The sequence below is a fragment of the Passer montanus genome, unplaced genomic scaffold (genome assembly GCF_014805655.1).
Source record: "Passer montanus isolate IOZ18808 unplaced genomic scaffold, ASM1480565v1 scaffold15, whole genome shotgun sequence".
In the NCBI taxonomy this organism is placed as follows: Eukaryota; Metazoa; Chordata; class Aves; order Passeriformes; family Passeridae; genus Passer; species Passer montanus.
Genome location: NW_024362051.1, coordinates 3,687,120 through 3,703,366, shown reverse-complemented (window position 1 = coordinate 3,703,366; position 16,247 = coordinate 3,687,120). Strand labels below are relative to the sequence as shown.

At 36.5% G+C, this 16,247-nt stretch overlaps 1 protein-coding gene across 4 annotated transcripts in view; it reads right to left on the bottom strand.

Annotated features, from left to right (window-relative positions):
* GABRB2 (gamma-aminobutyric acid type A receptor subunit beta2) overlaps nucleotides 1–16,247 on the bottom strand; it is a 138,161-nt gene that overhangs the window by 81,210 nt on the left and 40,704 nt on the right. For all 4 annotated transcript variants that reach the window (XM_039701378.1, XM_039701379.1, XM_039701381.1 and 1 more), the window contains one exon: nucleotides 11,790–12,010. In XM_039701378.1, coding sequence (XP_039557312.1) covers nucleotides 11,790–12,010 — 221 coding nt within the window. The remainder of the gene's footprint in view (nucleotides 1–11,789; nucleotides 12,011–16,247) is intronic.

Sequence of the window (16,247 nt, the reverse complement as noted above, 5' to 3'; positions counted from 1 at the left end):
AAAACACTTACCCTAATACCCCAGTATCAGATTCTGAGATATCCCTACACATAACCTTTTTTACAAGGTTTTGTTAAGTGTTCAATTGTAAAAAAAGAAAGAGCACCATGACACAAGCTTGGGTCTGTCCAGTTAAACCAAAGGAGGAGTAGAAAAGAGATAATGAGTGGGGGCCTGAGTTAAATGGCAAAGTGCAGCTGCAGTTGATTTACATGACTGGGACTCCACCTGCAGCATCACTGGTAACCTCCAGAACCACCTGTGCAGGGGAAAGGTTTCCTCCTAATCCTTGTCTACAAAGATCTTTATACCCTCAATCAGATTTCATTTCTTCTAGGATTGTAACTTGCCTCCTCAGATATTTCAGGTGTTTTTTTTGTTTTGTTTTTTAAACTAAATATTTTTTAAAAAAACCCATCATCATTCTGAATACTGAAGTATATGAATGTGGAAATTATTCTAGGAGCAAGAACTAAGTTTTTTGAAGGAAAGCAAAGGTTTTTTTTATTTGTATCATTACAGACATATATAGCTGTAAAATAAAAACACCTTCCTGAACACCAGCATTCAACATTTTATCCATATCCTTCAGTTTTAATAATGGGCAAATAATTTACTTGAAATGATACTGTGACTTCTTTATAACATAAAACCACCTTGCATTAGAAGATGAAGAGAGAAGGCTATGAAAAAGTAATCTTGAGTGTGATTTCAGTATCTCTTTCTTCAAAAAGAAATAAACTCCTCTGGTTGGGAGAAGGGGTGCATGTTTCTTTAACACACAGCAGTGTCCTTAGAAAATTCTTTTTCAGATAAATATTGCAGCTCTTGAATGCATTTCTGGAAGGCATAGCAAAGTTACACGAAAATGACTAATGGCATATCTTATAGCTACTCTACCACCTCTTTAAAAATCCAGCAGCAACAAAAGTCATTTCCTCTCTGCTGTACGTGCCATTTCTCTAGCAACACTAATGCTGTGAAACAATATTCAAAGGCATTTCAGGATAACCATAATGTAATATTTGTGGATTCCAACTGTAGGTGCTTTGGAGACCCCCTTGGAGAAGCAGACCACAGATTGGTGTTTAAAGATGCACAGTGTTTTACTCTCAGTTCTTTGCCAAGATATTCCCTGGGATGGAACTATGAAATAAGCTCCTGTTGCGTGTAATGAAAAATAGAAGGAGAGAGGGATGAATATTCAGGAGTTGCCTCCTTGCCTTTGTCTTGTTTTCCATCTCGTGCGCTGATGGTCATCTCTGCTTTTTACAGAGAGAACCAAAGAGAAAAGACATGAGCCATCTTCTAGAGAGAGAATGATATTGTGAAAACACAGGTGGTGATATCTCCCTGAAAGGATAGAGCCTATCAGCAAGGTCTAACAATAATTTACCTCCTCAGCTGAGCACAGACTAATGTCCTGCAGTCACCTGAATTCAATGGATTTCTAAATTCTTTCCAAGTAGGTTTCATTGCCTGAAATTTGTAATGTTTCAGTAGAAATATCTATGAGGTAGACTGTAACAAGCTTTATGATTACAGTAAATTAAAGATTTCTTGGTTTCTCACATCAGCAGAAGCATTCCAAATTTGTTGTGAGTGTTTCTTCCTGTGCAGTGTCAGTCATAGTGCCTTGCTAAGGTACAAGACTATTATTCTAAAGCACACATCTTGGTCTTAAGTTTAAAAACTCCAAAGCTACACAGAGATCTATTTCTAATAGCTAATTTCTACCAGTTACAAATGCTGTAAAAACCTGCACAATAAAGAAAGTCACCATAGCAAAGCACAAAAAGAGAGCACAGAATTTGTGGATGTCAACATTGCAATAAAGAACATTTTCCTTCTTACTCCAATATTTCTGATTCTTACCCAGGTGTCTCCAAATGGGGATAGGTTCTGGATTGACAGAAACAACACACTGAAGTAGGTCAAAAAGTTATGATCCCTGACAGAGAAGCCAGCCAAATAATGCTGGATCACTTGGTCCTAACCCTACTGTTCCAGTTTCCATTAATGCAAATTAAACTGAGATCTCAAAATGTTTCCCCAACAGCTACACATCCCCTCTTTTTCTCCATTCTGACACTGAAGAGAATGACTATAACATTTTTCAATATATACTGAATAAATTTTCCACTACCACTTTAAATAGGAAAAAAGCTTGCATGCAACACCTTCTACAGTAAAGATATCTCAGTCTTGCAGGGATTGTTAAGGTCCATCACTACTTTTTTATGTGAAAACAAATGTTAGCTTTATAATCCCCAGTGGCTTTACAACCACTGCAAAGGGCTTTGAGAAAAGGATATTTTTCCACATTAAAAGGTCTTATGCTTTCATATGCCTTTCACTTTTCAAGATAAATTTTTTGAGCAAATATTTTAAAATGTCAGTTTTAATAAACAGTCCTGAGACAGATCCCTGTCAGTGAATGAAAACACACCCTTAAGCTGTATTTTTTTTGGGCAACACACGTGAGGAACAGGGGCCACTGTGCAGCAGAAAAATTATTACATATTTACCATTGTGGAAAGACAATGGGATGACTGACACAACTGCAGGGCTCAGTTCAGGGCCCCTCCCTGCAAGGAAGGGAAAACATAGAGGCATTGGAGCAAGGGCAGAGAAGGGCAATGGAGCTGGGACTGGGTTTGGGGCAACACCTGTGGGACCTGGGCGGGTCAGCCTGGAGAAAAGGAGTCTCAGAGGAGACCTTCTCCCTCTCTACAACTCCCTGCCAGGAGGCTGTAGCCAGTTGAGGGTCATTCTCTTCTACCAGTTAACAAGCAAAGGGCAAGAGTAAACAGCTCAGGTTGAACTAGGAGAGGTGTAGATTACATATTAGGAAAAATTTCTTTACTGTAAGGGCTGTTAAGCATGGTAACAGGCTGCCCTAAAGAGGTGGAGCCACCATCTCTGGAAGGATTTCAAAGATGTGCAGATGTGCCAGCAGCAGCCACCATAAAAGAAAAAAAACCCAAAAACTAGGTAAACCATTGAAGGATGTCACGTGTATTAAATATTCGGCAATTGCTGCAGTTTTTTTAAAAAAGTGTTCTCAAAAATGATCCACTGCACCACATGAAGATGGAGAAAACAGTGACCTCTCAATTCAGAAGCTGAGCAGGATAAGGCAAAACCTCCCTGGGAAATGCTGAATGTGGACTTGCAGCCATATGTGAGAATAATTCAGGGTCCTGAAGATTGGCTTGTTTCTGAGCAACTGCCAGGAAAGATCATGTCCACAGAACACAAACCCCGGGGATCCTTACTGTATTGATGACACCACCTTGAAACACCTTCTGCTGCTGGAAGAGCCATTTCTGGGGGAGCAGTCCCCAGGCCACATGAGCAAGGTGACTGCTGAGGTCCTCTTTGTTCTGACACTAGGAACATGCCTCATGTAGTTCTCTCCTTGTGATTTGATCTCACAGTCTCCTCCTGGCCCTGAGACATTCTTGCCATCTGCTCATACAGATGGCACATTCATGTAAATTTTAAAAAAGGGTTTTCCAAACATTTTCTATTCTCTCGCTTCTCAGATAGTTCTAGACTAGCAGATGCAGTAAATGTTCTAGGAATGACTATTCAGAAAGAGAAAAAAAAAGCAGCAGGAAAAAGAAAACATTATCTTACATAAGTAATTTAGAGGAGAAAAAAATTCTGGTCACTGAACAGCAAGTAGAAATATCTGCATTATAGTCTGAAAATCACTGATAGACAAAGGTTTAAAGTGCTCTTCTGCTGAGGCTTACACACATCCTTGTGGACTGCACACATATTCCAACCCTTGTGTTTCGCCCACACAATGTGTGTCATATCCTGAGTCTGGAGAAGTTACCTGGAAGCACAAACCCCCAGAATTTCTTATAATTTATCCTAGTTTCTCTTCTGCTAAGCAGGACTGAAAACTGTTCCAAGAAGAGCTCTCTTCAATTACTTTGCACATTGAAGACCATGAGAAATTTGAATTTTCAGAGAAATAAAGAAATTGATGCAGGAGATGCAAGTAAAAAAGACCTCAACAAACCCCTTACACCTGAGGAGTTTAGGTAATCCTTATCTCAGAAAACATTTTACCATTGTGTCAAGTTTAATGACAAAATAGGATAAAACATTGGGTGAACAAATCAGCAATTATCTTCCCAGAAAATGCATTAAAGCATAAAGGAAATGTGGTTTGGGTGAAAAAAATTACCCAAACTAGATATTTAACTAGAATAAAAATTAAATCCAAGTACTTACACCTTCAGATTTAGTAGGGAAAAAAACCCCATATTCTTCCATTCAATAAATAGTATTCTACAATGCCTTACATTAAAATGTGAAAGAAAAGCTTCATCTGTAAATCACAGCTAGAAAGTGATTATGACCCACATAGGTTTTGTTAGTTCTACAGTGTCCTAAGTTGATTTCTCTTTCATATTCAAGGACCCCAACCCTCCTCCTACTTCTGAGATCTATCTCGGATTTTATCAATTTTAGTAAAAAACCCAATATGTGCAATTAGAATTTATACATATAAAAATACACTCTATGTATTTATGAAATATATATCATATATGTAAGCATGTGTTTGCATACACACATTTAACATCTATCCCATTAGCTGAGTCTCGATCACAGCATTCTGAGATTTTGTGTATGTCCTTCCAACTGGAAAATCTCTCTTCTCAGGATCACCAACCAACAGCACAAATAATAAGATCAAAGACTTTGCAGAAGAGAAATGATAGATTTCTGTAATTCTAAATTATATAAATTATTGCATTTTACTATAAGATTAAATGTTTGATGACCTGTATTTGTTTTTTGGAATATGCAATACCCTTGGAGCAACTTAAACTATTTCATGGTTCTGTAGCTCATGGAGTTTTTCTTACGAATAAAGACTAAATGCCACAGTTTGTCTGTTAGGCAATAAAACTCAAAATTCTTTTCACTTCATTTCAATTTAATAATTTTGGATAATAGGCCTTTTAATGGAAAGGATTCCTGTGACTTAAAGCTTTTTTTTTATTATGCTTAATTAAACTAATTATTCACATACTAATGACTTAACAGCAACTTCATAAAAAAAAAAAAGGCAAAAGACCCTTCTGAATACTTATCCCATACTTAAAATCTAATAAAGGGACTGAAAGAGAAAGATATCTGTTTTCTTTCAGATAGGGGAGCTATTTAAAAGACAACTACTCTCCCTCCTGCTGAGGATGAATTGAGAAAAGATTCTATTCCAAATCCTACAGAAAAATTCATAATAATCTATGAGTCCTTAACTGAAAAGAGATATTTAGGAGAGTCAATGATCTCTTTTTTTTCCCCCAGAAATTGCATCTTTCCAAAAATTGGCTCATTTTGTGAATGGGCTGCTACATAGGGAAAGTGGAATGATGTGATTCTCAGAAAATAAAGCAGATTTGTATCTATAACCTGGCCATCCCAAGGGGCACATGAGGGCTGGCATTTTATAACTCTTCATAATAATGCTTGGCACTTAGGTAGTGTTTTATGGAATCAAAGCACTTTACAAACTAATTAATTAATCTTCACAATACCCCTGTGAGAAGGTAGGTTCTAGCATTCAAATTTACCATATGGAATAACTGAGCAGAGAAGCTGGATGCTTTGTTTCATGTCCACATCTTCAGTTCACAGGACCAGTGTTATTAGAAATAACAGCAGTTGCATTTCTCTGCTTTATTCCTTGGAACCTACAAAAGAACTATTTGCATGAGAAAGGAAAACAGCATCTGGGCACACCTTGGGCCAGAGTTGATACCTTGTTTATTTAAAACAACAATTAATTCACTTACAACACATACTGGGATTTAAGTTCCTTTCCTCATGCTGGATCCATATTGACAGTGCAAGAAAAGAGCCATGATCAGACATATCCTGCTCCAGGATTTCCAAATAATGAGATTGAGGTGGTAATGATTCCTTGTTAATGGAGAAATTATTTGTACTTGAAATTCTACATCATTGTACAGTGTTCAATTTCTTTCAAGTCTCTGCAACAGCTACATGGCTTCATGTTTGAAGTGATGTTTTACTACATTTGCATTTATTTATGCAAGTTTCGAAAAAGTTCTTGCTTTGACCACCTGCATACAAGATTTAAGGGTTCTTACACATGTCTATGTACACTAACAGTCTTGAAAATCTGGACATAGGAATTGAATTAACCTCATTTCTTGTGCAAGAATAAACAACTGCATGCCAGACTGTGAATTAGCTTTGGCAAGTGTTGGCAAAGGAAAAGTCAGTAATTGCATCTATAGGTGTGAGCACCAGCACAAAAAAATTACCCACTTAACATAATGGAAATGCTTCTTCACAGATTGATATTCTCATGTTCAAACAAGCCTTATAAAATTACTTTTTACTTCCTCTATGCAATGCCTATATATCCAAATTAAGAAAACTCGTATTTTTAATTGGAGAACAGAAAGCTATTGACACTTCAGACACTAATAAAAATATATATCATATTCACTTATTTATTTTAACAAAGAGCAGCACTACTCTGAGATACTGTTGGTGCTATTTATGCTACAGTGTACCTCATTATAATGTTTATTTCCTCTTCTCCCCTGAGGCTGGACAAGGCCCCAGTTGGTGTGAAGGGCTGCACAGCCAAGAGGGGCACGAATGTGATTGAGACAGAAATACCTGCCCCCCTTCACAGGTATCATCATCAAGAGCAGAGCATCCAAAATAATATATTCTCTGCAGAAAAGAAGTCCAGGTTCTTCTTATCTCGTCTGAAATCCGCAAAATGATAAGATTTGAGAAAATATTTTGCTTAATATGAATGTGCATTAAAAGTCCTTAAACACCTCTGTCTAGCTTCTGGAATCATCATATTGTAGCAAAAAGGTAGGACAGGTCTGTTGCTGTCTTGCAGAAGACATTTTGGACAACGAGGATATTCAAAATATTGTAGGAAGTCCAAAGATTTAATTTTAATTCATAGAATCACAAAATTTTAAGGGGTTGGAATGGGCCTTAATGACCATCCAGTCCTAAACCCCCTGCCATGGGCAGGGACACCTCCCACCTGGTTCTGGAGCCCCCTCGCACCTGGCCTTGAACACTTCCAGCGTTCCAGCTAGTACAAATGCTTGTATGATTTTAAAACTGAAAAATGGAGCTTTACCTCCAAATTATGCTTAGGATTTAATCAAAATTAAGCCCTATCAGAAAAATAAACAACCTAAAAAACAAAACAAAACCCCTAAACCTCCCCCGAAATCCCACAAACCAAAACAAACAAAAAACTCCCCAAAAATAAACATCCCCAAAAAACAAATAAAAACAAAGAACAACAAGCCAGGAAAAAAAAAGTAGCAAAATTATGATCAAATGCTTTACTGAAGGGTAGCTGGTGTGAGTACTTCACCTCTCAAAGAATGTGGTCTGAGAACTAAAGACATTTGCAAAGCAATTGCTTTTAAAATTGTCCGTGGGATTTCATAGACAATGAGGTGCCTATGAGGAGTTGAACTGCTGATCAAGTCTAATAATGCAACAAAAATGCCCAATGCTGTCTTACCAGAGCCAAATATGGCAGAATCTATTTTATTTGCAGAAGTGCAAATTTCCAAGCAGCTGCAACTCAGTGAGCAGACAGCAGAAGGCACAGCTGAGACAACACAAAAAACATCATCCAGGACTGTAGGATTTTGTGACTCAATGATGCTAGCAGGAAATGGAGAACAAAGCAAGGCCATCATACACATAATTCTCCCATTTGTGGGAGATTACTGTGCTCCATCAGTCAAATAGGAATTATTGCTGGCTGAGTTGGAGACCCATAGTTGGTAATGCATTAGATGAGTCTTGCAAGTAAAACTGTTGGGCTTTCAAGTGGGAAAAGTCTTTAATTTCTAAAAAAACTCCTCTGTTCTACTTTTGTTTTCCTTTTGGCTAAAAGGGATGGGTATGTCATTACCTTACAGAACATGGTTTGTATCAGGTGTTCTGTATATATTTAATTTTTCTGTAAAAAAACCCCACAAACTTCATTTACAAAAAAACATAAAACCATCCTACTGAAGAGATACAAAAGCCTACAAGGCTCTTGGACATGTAATTATCAGTTGTCTACCCACTATCACAGAGATCTCTTGTGAGGAATGTTGGGAGAAGTGTATGCAAGGGTCAATATCTCTGTAAACAGCCTGGTAATGGTGTAAAACCACACAGAACATCTTTTTCTTCAGTCACTTCTTCAAATATTTTTAATCCTTGTATTCTAAACTAAATTTCCCCCATTACTCTGACACATGGCATCACAAGACTCTACCAGCAAAGAGGCAAGTTCCAGAGACACCATAACGTGGTTACTCAAAAAGCAGTAATTCTAAATTAGCAAGTTTTAGTCAACCTATACTATTTGCTATCCTAGATTTGAATGTCTAAATTTACTGTTCTAAATGCTGTCAAATCACTAATATCCTCTTGCAAGTCATCTTAATTTCCAACATAGTAATTTTCCCTGTAATGACTCTTCATTTAAGAGTACATGTTTACAATTTTCTACCATTTAGGTGATTTAAGTATATCATCTACTGAATGTCCTGGTCTTGGCAGCAATGAATAATTTTCTTGACAGATGGAATATGAAAAAAAACTAAATAAAACATTTTCCCAAAACATAAATAGCTGGCAGTTATCCCTCAGAAATAAAAGTCTTTCTTAACTTAAAAGCAACCAGCATGACATGTTCTCTGTAAAAACAAGGTCAAGAATTTAGTTATACTCTTGACTAATGCCCTATTGCAGTGCAGAAGGCAGGCTATGAGGACAACATACCAACCATTTAGATGCTTCCATTCATTATTAGCCATTTCTCTTTTTTCCCCTCCTTCTCTCCCCTCTTTCAGCGACAGCATAATCCAGGTGCTCACAAAACTGCATCTTAGTCCTTCCTGAAATTTACCTTCCCAACATCTAATCTAATCAGATGTGACATGCACGCCACGTATGGGCTCTGCTCACAAAAACAAAGAGAACAATGTTAAGGGATCACTGCTTGCTGTATGAAGTAGAAATTCAACTGTAGGGACACAAAAGAAAGGGATGGTTACATTTGCACTGATAAAATCACTTGCTATTCAGTGAATTTAGTTACAGCAATCAAGGTAAATGCAACCAATTCACAGCAATATTTATATATATTTTATGTTATAATGTTTATAAACAGATGTAGGGGAGATGAAAAATTTCAGACTGATACTTAAAGGAATCTCAGTTTAGAAAAATGAATCCCACAGTAAGAATATGTGACTGCAAGTATAAGCTAAAGTAAATTAATGCAGCAAAACAGTAGTGATTCTCAGAATAAATAGTGTGCAGGGAGTTTTAGATATGTGAGAAATACAACTAAGCAGGCATTTTTAAGACATGGAAATTACTAATAAGCAAGAATTAAATATATCAGTACTGTGGACATTTGAAATAACTCAGTAAGTCTGAGTTGAATTTAGATGAAATAGATAAAGCTACTTGAAGCTACAAAACGAAAATCTTAAGGTTAGAAAGAGATCATTGATTGCCACTTGGTCCAGGGAAGGTAAAAGCGGAATATGTCCAGTCACATAACCCTGTTATATTTCCACTGGTGCATCTTCCCCACCCAGCCCAGGGTTTGAAGGATGTTATAGCCACAAAGCCTTTCTGAGCCCTGCTGGGCTGAGTCTGAGGAGCAGGAATCAATTCTACATTTCACAAGACTTGTCTGGGGCTCATTAAGAATTAGGACCTGTAAGAAGGGGTTTTTTACATGTCATCTATTAGGTACCTGTTATGTTCCACAGTCCCTGCCCAGAACACACGAGAGCCAGCAGTGCCACTCACCTCTGTGCTGCCCAAGGACACAGCTGCCCCAGGAGTGAAGGCAACTGCAGTCCCCAGCCTCAGGCGACACTCACCCTGCCCTCAGCTACAGCGGCAGAACAAGGGCACAATTCACAGCCTACATTCATCCTGTGCCAGCTCACAGGGCAAAGAGAACTCCGGAATTGCACTGAGTCTTAAAAGAGGTGTAAGAACTGATAATCTCAAATGTGAGATTGCTAGGTATACTAGAATATTATTTCCTAAAGTGAAACTTTTTTACCTAGGAAAAAAAGCTGTCTAAATACCTTTAACTCTGGGCTGTGCACCAGTCTTACAATAAGAAAAAAAATTAGAATTATTCTAGAACCATTTTGGATAACATATTGTGATTGCAAGTATTGAAGAAAATAACTCTGAGAAATAAAGGTTCAAAGCATTAATAATGATTCCTCTAATTACATTAAACAGCTTTAAGTAAAAAATAGATACCATTTCACTTTACTGCATCTCATAAGAGACATTAAAACTGATTTGCTATTTATGCTGAATGAAAAGGAGGAAAGGTTTCACCTAAAAAAATCAAGCAGTATCACTGTACATTCAGCTCAAAGAAAAAAAAAAAAAAACAAACCCTCAAAAGGTTAAACAAAGTATATTTCATGAAATGTTTTAAATTTTTGTAAAACAAATGAACATCAAAAGAAACTCCCAGAAAACCAAACTTCTTTCACTTGATTCTTCTATGGACAATTTTTTGTGAGCTTTACTTACTGTTTAGCAACCTTTTAAAAAACCAGAAATTATTACAGATGTTTAAATACTCAGAATAATAAATGCCACACACAGCAAAAAAAGTTAGCATTATTGAAGACATTAAATCACATATTTATTTCTAACTTATTCTAGAAGAAAATAATAAAGATTATGATTTTAGAATCTTAAATTGAAAACTACACCAAAACCATTACACTGGCTCTCATTCCATTAATATAAATATGTGTTACGTAGCTGGTTTTTATTTCACTTTAAACTACAGCTGCATGTCAAGGAACCAAGCATCTGTTGGTTCACTGACAATCACAGAAAGTCCAGACTTGCTCACAGCCATAGCGCCAGAGCCCATGGAAAACACAACAGGACACAACAAACACTGGTAAATGCAATCCCCAGCTCTGCAGCATTTTCTGTTGTTAGCCCAGACAATGCTTTCCTGCTGTTTTGTTACCTACCCACACAGCACTGGCAGTCACCTTTTGCAGCTATATTGTTAAATCCATTTCTCAGCAATAATTTATCCTGCTGACATCACTCAACAGACAATTTCCCAAGTTTTCAGAACTTCTCAAGAGTGAAGCCCTTTTGTTGATTTCTCCAGTCACCCCTCTCCATACAGCCATACAGAACAACAACAGGCAGTAAAACATTTCAAGTCATACCTCATCTTAGTGAAAATCAGAAAGCTGATTCATCTGGGTAGCATACAAACCAATCTAATATTCAATCCAAAATATTTTTAAAACATATCAGCTAAACTACCAGTTCAGCTGTCATATACATTTCCTGTTTTTTTCTTTAATCTTCGTTTTGCATTTTATATTTCAATTCCTTTGAAGAATCAGTTCTAAACTAGGCTTTTAATCCAGAATGAGTATTTCAAATAATATTTACAGTCTTATCTGTTCTTAATACAGGTCTCTGAACTGTATTAAAAATGGCAGTTTATCTCAAACATTTGTATAAAAATAAAATCCTTAGATTTAGAACACAAACTTAGAATACTTTTTTTTTCTGGAATACCATCAGTTATATAGAATACAGTAATAAAAAGAAAATCATTAACAAAGAAACAAAAAAGAGCAAGGAATGGTTTTTATTTTTAGCTTTTTCATCATGGTTTTAAATTAAGAGGCAGAAGAATTAGAAATGTTCCTACTGACCTGAGTCCATAAAGGACTGTGCCATCTGGATGCAGACGAATCATTCTGTTCTTCACAGTAACACCATGAACAAATGACTTCTTGTCATTCAGGAAATAGGTATCAGGCACCCAGAGCTGATCAGCTACTCTGTTGTCCAGGGTAAGGTTCAGAGGTATTACATTGTAGGACAGCCTCTTATCCCTCCATGCTTGCTGGAAGTACATTGTCAAGGTATAGTCCTGTGATCAGAAAAAACAAACAAACAGAAAAAAGTTTGCATTGAAAGAGACATATGCAAAAAAATGAGAATGCAAATGCACATGTATTCATTGTGACTGTTCCTAAAGGCAAACACTTCTGTTCAGAATTTCCATAAGTAGATTTATTTATTTTTACTGTACTGAACATCTTGTATGCGCTTAATAACAGCAGTGAGAACACAAAGATGATGGGGCATTTAAATTTTATGAATGACTTGGAAGTTCTCACTTCAATATTTAAAAATAAAATTTAAAAAATTGTAGACATTTAACAGCCTGTAGCACTTTACAAGCCTGGGAGTTCTAGGAAATAGAAGCATTCACAGATCCAAATTTAATTTCAAGGTCTCCACTGTACTCATAGAGCTCTGGATCAAGCCTTCTGTTCCTGAAGTTGCAGTCACCACCCAAAGACTTCCCTAAATTAAAATTTCTTCCAAGTCTGTTAACTTTCCCCCAGGCATTGAAACCAATGGGAATTTTTTAAGGTTCCTAAGCTACACACTTAGTCTTAATTTTACAGATGAAGTAACTCTGGTTACTTCTTCTTCTTACTCTGGTTAATTCAGAGAGCACAATTAGCATCTCACTAATTATTCACAGTATTATGAGACTATCATTGTCTTGATGCAGACCACCACTGTACAGTGCTTCAGAGATGTTTTGACTTATTGATTTTTTAAAGAAGAATACATTTGCAAAGGTTATACCTTTGTCAAAATTGTTATCCGGATGCAGACTCATCATTATATTTAGCCAATGCTAAAAAAACCTCTACAAATAGTACACAAATATATTGAGAGCAACCCTGTGGAGAAAGAGTTGCAGAAATGGCAATATTAGTTCTTATTCCCTGTTTTACGTTGTGAAGGAGAGTCCACTATCTAAAGCATTTTTTTATTACAGTTGGACAAGAAAAATTTATCTTCCTGCTGAACTATTTTAAAAGCATATACAACAAGTGCATTCTACAAGCATTCTCATTTAAAAGGATATTTGACATATGAACATTATATAGAACGTCTCGGAAAATACAAAAATAAATTTTTCTTATTCTGCAGTTTCACAGACTGAACACCGCAGCAGGAAATCACTGAAATTGGGTTGCTGTAATTATTTTCTTTACAATGTACAACACCCAACCCCTTGAACTAGGGAGTGCCTGTGAGATCTATGGCTATTTCAGCAGAATTCTGTAAGCAATGACACAGAACCTTGAAACTAAGTGACCCTGCCTCTTCTGCAGAACAGTGTGCACTTAGAGAAATCAGTATAAACTATTTTTTATAGAAATGTGCATTTCAGTAGTGGAAAGACTCTTATTTTTTGCCTCATCTCTCCCTAGAAGAGCCCATGTTCATGGGCTTGAAAATGCCTCTTCAATTTTCAGTGAAGCAGGGGGAAATACATGTTCTGTTGTGAATAGTTACTGCCTTTCTTCCTTACCAACACAAACCACAGATGGTACTGCTGTCCCTCCAGTGCTCCTGTCTGCACTGGTTACAGGTCAATCCCCTTCCCTTGCTGCACCCCTGGCCATGCCTGGAACCCCAGCACCTTTGGCCAGGTGCCACAACAGCCACTCTGCAGGGACTCAAGTAGGAAAACACCAAATAAGCCTTCCCAGCTGTTTAACTACCAAATATATTCACCTGGTGTTCTACAGTCTGGTCAGTTTTAACAACCTGAAGCCTCTTCCCACCTCCCCAGCATCAGGATAAGATTCTGCTTGCAAGAGCATTCCACCTACATCTGAAGAATTTTACTGTTATGCTTCATCACTGTTCTGCAGGATTTGATTCATAACCAGCTATCAGAAAATATCTCCAGTAGCAAAATTTATTAGTCTTTATGATACTATTATATCACATCATCAAGTAATGATCTGTAGCAATTGTTTCTCTATTATCCTTGGAATGCTGCATTTCATTCCTGTTCCAAAGAATAACCTACATGTATTAATATACTGCATAAATACATAGAACATGCTTTCCTTTTTACACCTCAGTAAAAGAGGAAAAGAAGAGGAGGAAAAACCCTAAACATACATGGTTCATTGCATAGAAGTGAATTACATAAAACTGTAAATTTGGAGCACTGGCATTGCTGAAAGAAAAGCCAAGTCACCAGGCTGGATTTTAAAATCAAACACACTGTGTTCCAGAAAGAGCTGGTGTTCTGACTAAAAATTATTTGTCATCTGTTGGCCCTGGTTTTCAGATGTGACTGGAGTTTCTGATGGCCAAAACAGAAATCCTTTGAAATTGTTATAAAACTCTCACAAGCTTTTGAATTTAGGTGGTTTTTTTAATGATCATTTTTAAAAACCCCAATGATGTTCCAAGCTACATATTTCAAAGTGAAATTGATAAGACAGGAAGAAAGCAAAACCTGTCACATAAACTGTGATCTATTCCTTAGAAAGGAGAGATGCATCTGTTTTCAAAATCCCAAATGAAAGAGTAATTCAAAAAAGTGTGCTGGTACAAAATGTCCCTAAAGTATCCCAAGACCCTTTACACGATGACATTAAGAACACTGTCATTTAATAGGAATAGTACAAGAAAAAAATCTGTTAAGCTCACATTTGGTATGGGCATTCCCCTCTATTCTAGGGATAAATATCAAATCAAACATGTAAATATCTTGTCTCTAGGAAGAGAGACACACAAAAGAAGTAGAGGACCAGAAGTAAAGAATGATTTTATTTTGTTAAGGTTTAGCATCCTTTTAAATTCAGAGGATGGGATTGTTAGAACCAGTATAAGTTTGAAGAGGAAACAAGAAATTTCATTTTCACAGCCTTGCAGAAGGGACTAATTCCAATGAGCTGAGAGAACTCCAAGCTCAAAGCTCCTGATGATGGTGTCAGTGTAAACCACTGCACAGACACAAACTACAAAGGTACAGACTGTTTGCAGCACAGCCACACAGACACATTTCTCCATGGAAATAAAGAGGTTCCTCAGCTGCCCTGGACATGAAATGCTGCATAAAAATGTATTAGTGTTGACAAAGTTGTAAGAAAAAACTAGAATATAAAGAAGCAAACATATTTTCTGTATATTATATCTTTTGTAGTTTTCATTATTATTATTTTATTATTACATTGTTTGCCTAGATTTTAATTTAATATTTTTTTTGTTCCGTCCAGAGAAAAAATCCATCAGAAAATGGATCATTATCCCTATTCTGTTGTGATCAAACAAAAGATGTCTCTTTTCCTCACCTCACCTTTCCACTTTTCCTCTTCTTTATTTCATACAATGGACAAAAGAGCAGCAAATACAAGACAAAGTTAATGTTTATGCATAATTTTCCATATTAATATAAAAGTATCAAACAGTTTCATTAGTATTAGCATATTCATGAGTAACTTTTATTCTGCGCATTAACTCTGTGCAGTGGTTGCCTGCAAACAATTTAGCTGCTGGAAGTATAAATACACTGAAGATTTAAACTTGTATTTAGATAAACAGAAGTATTACAGACAGACATGGTGCCAGTGAATGGCCATCAATTTCAATTAGGTAACAGAAGATACTGGACAGGAAAGCATCAAATCTGAATACTGGCATTCTTATTTATATTCTCACATTTCATTCATGCTCTAAAATAAATATTTAGGCAAAAAAAATCAGTTTATGTCTATTATTAATTTGAAAAGATTAGAACAAAGGCCTTAGCTAAACCTACCCATGGGCCAATAACTGACATATTGCTGATCCTCTTTTTATATTGGAAAAAGGATCAAGGCAAAAAAGGAAATAGAGGTCATGAATATTCACAATGACAGTGGGTGTCTAATGCAAAAGACTCTACCAGATGTAAATTTTTTCAAAGCATAATAATAAGGTCCAATGTGAGAAAACATATTTAAAATATAGCTTCTTCTTCTGCATTACACAAATCAGGACTGATTCACACTGCAGCTTAAAACTGTAACCAACACTGTATTAACAGGGCTAGAAAACATCTATTGAAACACTGGAAGCAATAAAGGCAGGAAACTTCAGAGGAGAAAAAAATAAACAGCAGGAATATACAATACCTAAAGTATAAAATGTACATTCTGTATTTTGTAAACATGGAGTGAAGACTATAGACAGTCTATAGACAGAGTGAAGTTGAAACTGTTAATCATTGCTCTGCAGTAATGAATGGAGAGTTCATTTGTGGTTTGGCTTAAGTCCACTCCTCATCATATTCCTGGTCA